This window comes from Bombina bombina, chromosome 5 (assembly GCF_027579735.1).
Source record: "Bombina bombina isolate aBomBom1 chromosome 5, aBomBom1.pri, whole genome shotgun sequence".
NCBI classification, from domain to species: Eukaryota; Metazoa; Chordata; class Amphibia; order Anura; family Bombinatoridae; genus Bombina; species Bombina bombina.
Window position 1 is genome coordinate 104,013,202 of NC_069503.1, and position 10,347 is coordinate 104,023,548.

The 10,347-nt window shown below is 38.4% G+C and overlaps 1 protein-coding gene across 1 annotated transcript in view; it reads right to left on the minus strand.

Annotated features, from left to right (window-relative positions):
* Window positions 1–9,730, minus strand: part of LOC128661360 (oocyte zinc finger protein XlCOF6-like) — a gene marked incomplete at both ends in the record, with an annotated part of 43,591 nt that extends 33,861 nt beyond the window's left edge. The window contains one exon of the mRNA XM_053715624.1: window positions 9,025–9,730. Within this exon, the coding sequence (XP_053571599.1) occupies window positions 9,025–9,730 (706 nt within the window). The remainder of the gene's footprint in view (window positions 1–9,024) is intronic.
* Window positions 9,731–10,347: the final 617 nt, after the last annotated feature.

Here is a 10,347-nt window from a genome sequence, read left to right on the forward strand (position 1 = left end):
TATTGTGGGCCTCGTCAGTGAGGTGCAGCCATATCCCTCTAGGCACACTAAGCAACGGGTCCACGTCTGGATTCCCGCATCACACTTAGGGAGACTTCCCCAAATGTCATGATTTGCATAAATTAAAAGAGAGAAGCGCTCAACCTGAGAACGAACAATAGCATAATAGCTTGTTCTATGGCTAGTTACCACCCAAGAAGCAGAGTTTTTTTGCTCAACATGTGCCTTTCACAGAGAAGAACTTTCCTGAAGCATATCAGTCTGATCCTGACATTACAGTACAGTCCAGCCCCGAAATACCAGGCAATCCCTCTCTGAACAAGAGAAACAGCAAAACCCCAGAAGTACGTTTCGGCCTATTGTGGGCCTCGTCAGCGAGGTGAAGCCATATCCCTCTAGGCACACTAAGCAACGGGTCCACGTCTGGCTTCCCGCATCACACTTAGGGAGACTTCCCCAAATGGCATAATTTACATAAATAAAAAGAGAGAAGCGCTCAACCTGAGAACGAACAATAGCATAATAGCTTGTTCTATGGCTAGTTACCACCCAAGAAGCAGCCTCTTTTTGCTCAACATGTGCCTTTCACAGAGAAGAACTTTCCTGAAGCATATCAGTCTGATCCTGACATTACAGTACAGTCCAGCCCCGAAATACCAGGCAATCCCTCTCTGAACGAGAGAACCAGCAAAACCCCAGACGTATGTTTCGGCCTATTGTGGGAAGCCATATCCCTCTAGGCACACTGAGCAACGGGTCCACGTCTGGCTTCCCGCATCACACTTAGGGAGACTTCCCCAGATGTCATAATTTGCAAAAATAAAAAGAGAGAAGCTGTCAGGATTCCTGCTCTGATGTCACTAAACACCTCCCAACTTCCCTTCTTAACACCTGTGCACCTTTCACCTGGTGCTTAGGATTTTGTCTAGGAGAGTGTATACTACTAGATCCTAAGCTCCTTCTCTACAAATTTGAATCCCTGTTCCAGAGTTATTTATCCAGATAATAGCTGAGACCAAGTGAAAAGATTACTCTGTCCGGATTGGAATATTTCTACATCCTATGCCCCATTCAATCTATTAACAGCTTAGTTGTACTTAGAGATCACAACTAGGAAAAACTAACAGGCAGCTACTTCCGGTTTCGATGAAACCGCTGCGTCTCATACCTGCTACTCCAGCATTAACACTCACATCTCCTGAGGAACTTGAACAAAGGTAAACTAGCTACCAACATCCAGCTTGCTACTAAAGACCACTCACCTCGAATCCACAGTCCCCTAACTTTGAATGCGCTATACGCTACACGCCCCCAGTGACGTCATCCATCAATCAAAATGCTGTTACACTAATACAGCTCAACATCGGATACAGAGTTGCCGAATAATTTCACACTCATACCTCAGTTTGTTTCATATGTCGAGCACCTTATGCTAAATTATCAAGGAGCATTAACACCTGTACATAATACTTCAGCCAGATATACAGACTCATTTCTGTTGCTCAATTAAATTTCAGTTAATTGCAATAACTAAGCTACTTGTATTAATAACACAAGCATCAAATCATCTCATTCCAAGTAATACACTGTCACACTCCACAACTCTCTAAAATCCATAGGAGTTGTAAAACTGACAGTGTTACAAACAAATTATTTAAAGGTACAGTACACATTTTGTCTGTAGCTGAGATCCATTTGAAACCTAAGTTTCACTATCTTTCTAAGGTGACTGAACGAACGAACAATAGCATAATAGCTTGTTCTATGGCTAGAAACCACCCAAGAAGCAGCATCTTTTTGTTCAACATGTGCCTTTCACAGAGAAGAACTTTCCTGAAGCATATTAGTCTGATCCTGACATTACAGTACAGTCCAGCCCCGAAATACCAGGCAATCCCTCTCTGAACGAGAGAAACAGCAAAACCCCAGATGTATGTTTAGGCCTATTGTGGGCCTTGTCAGTGAGGTGCAGCCATATCCCTCTAGGCACACTGAGCAACAGGTTCACGTCTGGCTTCCCGCATCACACTTAGGTAGACTTCCCCAAATGTCATAATTTTCATAAATAAAAAGAGAGAAGCACTCAAACTGAGAACGAACAATAGCATAATAGCTTTTTCTATGGCTAGTTACCACCCAAGAAGCAGCCTCTTTTTGCTCAACATGTGTCTTTCACAGAGAAGAACTTTCCTGAAGCATATCAGTCTGATCCTGACATTACAGTCCAGCCCCGAAATACCAGGCAATCCCTCTCTGAATGAGAGAAACAGCAAAACCCCAGATGTACATTTTGGCCTATTGTGGGCCTCGTCAGTGAGGTGCAGCCATATCCATCTAGACACACTGAGCAATGGGTCCACGCCTGGCTTCCCGCATCACACTTAGGGATACTTCCCCAAATGTCATAATTTTGACACTTGGGGAAGTCTCCCTAAGTGTGATGTGGGAATCCAGACGTGGACCCGTTGCTCAGTGTGTCTAGATGGATATGGCTGCCCCTCACTGACGAGGCCCACAATAGGCCTAAACGTACATCTGGGGTTTTGCTGTTTCTCTCGTTCAGAGAGGGATTGCTTGGTATTTCAGGGCTGGACTGTACTGTAATTTCAGGATCAGACTAATATGCTTCAGGAAAGTTCTTCTCTGTGAAAGGCACATGTTAAGCAAAAAGAGGCTGCTTCTTGGGTGGTAACTAGCTATTGAACAAGCTATTATGCTATTGTTCATTCTCTGGTTGAGCGCTTCTCTCTTTTTATTTATGCAAATTATGACACTTGGGGAAGTCCATACGTGGACCCGTTGCTTAGTGTGCCTAGAGGGATATGGCTGCACCTCACTGACGAGGCCCACAATAGGCCGAAACGTACATCTGGGGTTTTGCTGTTTCTCTCGTTCAGAGAGGGATTGCCTGGTATTTCGGGGCTGGACTGTTCTGTGAAGTCAGGATTAGACTAATATGCTTCAGGAAAGTTCTTCTCTGTGAAAGGCACATGTTGAGGAAAAAGAGGATGCTTCTTGGGTGGTAACTAGTCATAGAACAAGCTATTATGCTATTGTTCATTCTCATGTTAAGCGCTTCTCTCTTTTATTTATGGAAATTATGACACTTGGGGAAGTCTCCCTAAGTGTGATGTGGGAATCCAGACATGGTCCCGTTGCTTAGTGTGCTTAGAGGGATATGGCTGCACCTCACTGACGAGGTCCACAATAAGCCGAAACTTACGTCTGGGGTTTTGCTGTTTCTCTCGTTCAGAGAGGGATTGCCTGGTATTTTGGGGCTGGACTGTACTGTGAAGTCAGGATTCAGGAAATTCAGGATATGCTTCAGGAAAGTTCTTCTCTGTGAAAGGCACATGTTGAGCAAAAAGAGACTGCTTATTGGGTGGTAACTAGCCATAGAACAAGCTATTATGCTATTGTTCGTTCTCAGGTTGAGCGCTTCTCTCTTTTTATTTATGCTTTGTCAGTTATCTCTGATTAAGTCACAATAAGTGATCAAGATAATGCTGCATCTTTCTAATAAATCAGTCTTAAAGGGACACTGAACCCAATTTTTTTCTTTTTTGATTTAGATAGAGCATTACATTTTAAGAAACTTTCTAATTTACTCCTATTATCAAATTTTCTTTGTTCTCTTGCTATCTTTATTTTAAAAGCAGGAATGTAAATCTTAGCAGCCAGCCCATTTCAGGTTCAGCACCATGGATAGTGGTTGCTTATTGGAGGCTTACATTTGCCCACCAATAAGCAAGCATAACCCAGGTTCTGAACCAAAAATTGGCCGACTCCTATGCATCACATTCCTGCTTTTTAAATAAAGATAGCAAGAGAACAAAGAAAATTTGATAATAGGAGTAAATTAGAAAGTTGCTTAAAATTGCATTCTCTTTCTGAATCATAAAAGCAATAATTTGGGTTTAATGTCCCTTTAAAATGCCTTACCTTCCTTACCAGCCTTTCCTGTTTCTTCAATGGTACGTAACAGGCGTGCTTCTCTAATCACAGTGCATCAGGTCGTACGATTGAACTTACATGTAGCGCATTCCCATGCTGGGTAAATCTGACGGCTGCTTTACCCAGCGCAGGAGTGTGCAACATATAATTAAATGGGACGACTGATTTCACTGTGATGGCCGTGTGTCTGTGATGAGCTGTTGAATACAGCAGAAGAGGCTGGAGAGGAAGGTAATGTAAGTATGAGTTTGGGGAGGTTAACACTTTTAAATCATTTTTTCTTTTGCAGGTGTCGCTAGGTTGATGTTACATAATTCTTTAAATTGTACAGAATTATGTAACATTAATTTGAATGTTAACTGGCCCTTTTTTATCCATAGGACTGGTCCCTGTTGTTTGTTTATTACAGTTTATTACAGTTTATATGTAGTGAATAGAGGAATCACTATAACAGTGGGGATCCTTTGTACCACTGAAGTGTTAGCGTGCAGCTGCCAGAGGAAACCTAAAGCAGCACAGGAAACTCACCATGACCAGAAGTGACTGTAGCACAAGCGAGTGGGATGCTCTTTCTGCATACGGATCTATAATTCAACCAGAAGTGAAAGGGAGTGATCCCCCCAGACATACTGCAAGCAAGCAGATCACTTGCAGGGGGCGGAGAAACATTAAACGGCTTCAGCATTAAACAGTGAGTCACTGAACTTATTTCTATGTGTTTATTGCATTATTAGTCACTGTACATTTGTGACACACAGATAATATCCCGGCACACAGCTGATATAACAATACTATTAGACATTAAATAGTGAGTCAGTGACGTTATTTCTATGTGTTTATTGCATTATTAGTCACTGTACGTCTGTGACACACAGATAATATCCCGGCACACAGGTGATATAACAATACTATTAGACATTAAATAGTGAGTCAGTGAAGTTATTTCTATGTGTTTATTGTATTATTAGTCACTGTACGCCTGTGACACACAGATAATATCCCGGCACACAGCTGATATAACAATACTATTAGACATTAAATAGTGAGTCAGTGATGTTATTTCTATGTGTTTATTGCATTATTAGTCACTGTACGTGTGTGACACACAGATAATATCCCGGCACACAGTGATATAACAATACTATTAGACATTAAATAGTGAGTCAGTGACGTTATTTCTATGTGTTTATTGCATTATTAGTCACTGTACATTTGTGACACACAGATAATATCCCGGCACACAGCTGATATAACAATACTATTAGACATTAAATAGTGAGTCAGTGATGTTATTTCTATGTGTTTATTGCATTATTAGTCACTGTACATTTGTGACACACAGATAATATCCCGGCACACAGCTGATATAACAATACTATTAGACATTAAATAGTGAGTGAGTAAAGTTATTTCTATGTGTTTATTGCATTATTAGTTACTGTACGTCTGTGACACACAGATAATATCCTGGCACACAGCTGATATAACAATACTATTAGACATTAAATAGTGAGTCAGTGAACTTATTTCTATGTGTTTATTGCATTATTAGTCACTGTACTTTTGTGACACACAGATAATAACCCGGCACACAGCTGATATAACAATACTATTAGACATTAAATAGTGAGTCAGTGATGTTATTTCTATGTGTTTATTGCATTATAAGTCACTGTACATTTGTGACACACAGATAATATCCCGGCACACAGCTGATATAACAATACTATTAGACATTAAATAGTGAGTCAGTGATGTTATTTCTATGTGTTTATTGCATTATTAGTCACTGTATGTCTGTGACACACAGATAATATCCCAGCACACAGCTGATATAACAATACTATTAGACATTAAATAGTGAGTCAGTGACGTTATTTCTATGTGTTTATTGCATTATTAGTCACTGTACGTCTGTGACACACAGATAATATCCCGGCACACAGCTGATATAACAATACTATTAGACATTAAATAGTGAGTCAGTGAGCTTATTTCTATGTGTTTATTGCATTATTAGTCACTGTACGTCTGTGACACACAGATAATATCCCGGCACACAGCTGATATAACAATACTATTAGACATTAAACAGTGAGTCACTGAACTTATTTCTATGTGTTTATTGCATTATTAGTCACTGTACATTTGTGACACACAGATAATATCCCAGCACACAGCTGATATAACAATACTATTAGACATTAAATAGTGAGTCAGTAAAGTTATTTCTATGTGTTTATTGCATTATTAGTCACTGTACGTTTGTGACACACAGATAATATTGCGGCACACAGCTGATATAACAATACTATTAGACATTAAATAGTGAGTCACTGAACTTATTTCTATGTGTTTATTGCATTATTAGTCACTGTACATTTGTGACACACAGATAATATCCCGGCACACAGCTGATATAACAATACTATTAGACATTAAATAGTGAGTCACTGAACTTATTTCTATGTGTTTATTGCATTATAAGTCACTGTACGTCTGTGACACACAGATAATATCCCGGCACACAGCTGATATAACAATACTTTTAGACATTAAACAGTGAGTCACTGAACTTATTTCTATGTGTTTATTGCATTATTAGTCACTGTACGTCTGTGACACACAGATAATATCCCAGCACACAGCTAATATAACAATACTATTAGAAATTAAATAGTGAGTCAGTGATGTTATTTCTATGTGTTTATTGCATTATTAGTCACTGTACGTTTGTGACACACAGATAATATCCCAGCACACAGCTGATATAACAATACTATTAGACATTAAATAGTGAGTCAGTGAGCTTATTTCTATGTGTTTATTGCATTATTAGTCACTGTACGTTTGTGACACACAGATAATATCCCAGCACACAGCTAATATAACAATACTATTAGACATTAAATAGTGAGTCGGTGAACTTATTTCTATGTGTTTATTGCATTATTAGTCACTGTACGTCTGTGACACACAGATAATATCCCAGCACACAGCTGATATAACAATACTATTAGACATTAAATAGTGAGTCAGTGATGTTATTTCTATGTGTTTATTGCATTATTAGTCACTGTACATTTGTGACACACAGATAACATCCCGGCACACAGCTGATATAACAATACTATTAGACATTAAATAGTGAGTCAGTGATGTTATTTCTATGTGTTTATTGCATTATTAGTCACTGTACATTTGTGACACACAGATAACATCCCGGCACACAGCTGATATAACAATACTATTAGACATTAAATAGTGAGTCAGTGATGTTATTTCTATGTGTTTATTGCATTATTAGTCACTGTACATTTGTGACCCACAGATAATATCCCGGCACACAGCTGATATAGCAATACTATTAGACATTAAATAGTGAGTCAGTGACGTTATTTCTATGTGTTTATTGCATTATTAGTCACTGTACGTGTGTGACACACAGATAACATCCCGGCACACAGCTGATATAACAATACTATTAGACATTAAATAGTGAGTCAGTGAAGTTATTTCTATGTGTTTATTGCATTATTAGTCACTGTACGTCTGTGACACACAGATAATATCCCAGCACACAGCTAATATAACAATACTATTAGACATTAAATAGTGAGTCAGTGAAGTTATTTCTATGTGTTTATTGCATTATTAGTCACTGTATGTTTGTGACACACAGATAATATCCCGGCACACAGCTGATATAACAGTATTAGACATTAAATAGTGAGTCAGTGAGCCTATTTCTATGTGTTTATTGCATTATTAGTCACTGTACGTCTGTGACACACAGATAATATCCCGGCACACAGCTGATATAACAATACTATTAAACACTCAAAATTCTTATCCTGACCTACAAAGCCCTTACCAATGCAGCTCCCCTACCTGTCCTCACTCATCAACAAATATACTCCAACCCACCCCCTAAGATCCAACAATGATCTACCATCACCTCCTCCCATGCTAGGCTACAGGACTTCTCTTGTGCAGCACCAACCATCTGGAACGCATTTCCTAAAGCGGTCAGACTTTCCCCTAACATTTCCTCCTTTAAATGCTCCTTAAAGACCTTTCTGTTCATGGAAGCCTATCTCCAAATCAGTAACAAATGAATTCCACTTGCCTAATTGCTGCCCTCATTTAACTCCACACTAACATCATCCTCACCTTTGCAGTCCCCACCTCCTGTTTCTCACCCTCCTACCCATCTAGATTGTAAGTTCCCACGGGAACAGGGCACTTAATTCCCCCTGTATTTGTTTGTTAAACTTTGTCTGGTGTCTTTCATATTGTATTGTACTTTACTTTTATCTCTGTACCATGGGCAGCGCTGCAGAATCTGTTGGTGCTTTATAAATAAAGAATAATAATAAATAATAACACTCTATTCTTATAAAGACTCCTTTATTCTGTAAATGTAATTATTTCCTCCCTTATGTAAATCAAATGTACAACTTATAACAATGGCATATTAATAAAGAACACTGGAGGTGCTTTGGTGGTGACTGGTTGTATAAACTGGTCAGTATAAGGACAGACTTGTATATTCCTGTGTCACGTTTGGATTCTATCACATTTATATGAGCGAAATTAAGGTGCACATAAATAGAGGCACACAGGACAGCAGGAGATCACTTCCAATCTGAGGCTTTTATAACTGGGATTTATCTTCATCCGCTTATCCAGGGTTGGGAGGCGGGGCAGCAGTTCTAGCATGCAACCCCAAACTTCCCTTTCCCTGGCCACATTAACCAGCTCCAACTGGGGAATCCCGAGGTGTTCCCAGGCCAGTGTGGAGATATAATCCCTCCACCTAGTCCTAGTTCTAAACTGGGCTTTAGTAAGTGTTATTAACAATAACATCCTTTTTGATGCTTCTATTTAGAGAGTTTGTCCTCTTTAGGATAATTCTAATAAGGTTTGTACACTGTGTATATAAAATGTATTTGTGTGTAAATATTTGGTGTTTTGTGATACCTGTTATTAATGAAAACATTTTTTCCACTTTCTAAACATGTGAAAGGGTTCTTCCCTTGTGAATCCTTTCATGTTTTCTCAGAGTACCCTTTTCTGTAAAACTTTTCCCACACTCTGTACATGTGAAACGTTTTTCTCCTGTGTGAATCCTTTCATGAGTTTTCAGACTATCCATTCGTGTAAAACATTTTCCACACTCTGTACATGTGAAAGGCTTTTCTCCAGTGTGAATCCTTTCATGACTTTTCAGACTATTAATTTGTGTAAAACTTTTACCACACTCTGTACATGTGAAAGGCTTTTCTCCTGTGTGACTCCTTTCATGAGTTTTTAGATTACTCTTTTCTATAAAACTTTTTCCACACTCTGTACATGTGAAAGGCTTTTCTCCGGTGTGAATCCTTTCATGAATTTTCAGACTATGAATTTGTTTAAAACTTTTACCACACTCTGTACATATGAAAGGCTTTTCCCCTGTGTGAATCATTTCATGAGTTTTCAGATGATACATTCGCGTAAAACTTTTTCCACACTCTGTACATGTAAAAGCCTTTTCTCCTGTGTGAATCCTTCCATGAATTTTCAGATTACTCTTTTCTGTAAAACTTTTTCCACACTCTATACATGTGAAAGGCTTTTCTCTGGTGTGAATCCTTTCATGAGTTTTCAGACAATTCATTTGTGTAAAACTGTTTCCACACTCTGTACACGTGAAAGGCTTTTCTTCTGAGTGAATCCTTTCATGAGTTTTCAGATGATCCATTTGTGTAAAACATTTGCCGCACTCAGTACATGTGTGTGGTTTCTCACCTGTGTGAATTTTGTGGTGATCTAGTAGAAGAGACTTCCATCTAAAGCTTTTCTTGCATTCTGTAGATTTGAAAGGTGTCTTCTTTATATGAATCATTTGGCTAGATTGTAGACGTTTCCCTTCTTTACTATGTTTTGAAAACTCAGTAAATATGTGTGGTTTATCCTCTGGGATATTAACTTCACTAGATAAGTCATAAATGTTGTCCTCTTGTTTGATGACTAAATTACTCTCTGTACATAATGATTGCTGGCCAGTTCCTGCCAATACACTATTGTATTTTAATATCTTTTGTGATATCCCCAATGTTTGTGAATAGTCATTGTTGTCTAAGACTATTGGAGTTTGTGGTGTCATTCTGATGCTTCCTGTAGTGAAGGATGGATATGAACGATTCAAGTGTTTGTCTTCAAAAAATGAAATGGAATAAAGAAAAATAAAGAATGTTTATGCTTTATAATATAATCCATCTTAATAAAAAATCATATTCTTTTATACTCAACAAAATATCCTAAATGTTGTGTTTATTTTTAAATTTATTTATCTGTAAATCACAAATAAAAAAAGGATTACATAGAATGTAAACATTACTACATTAT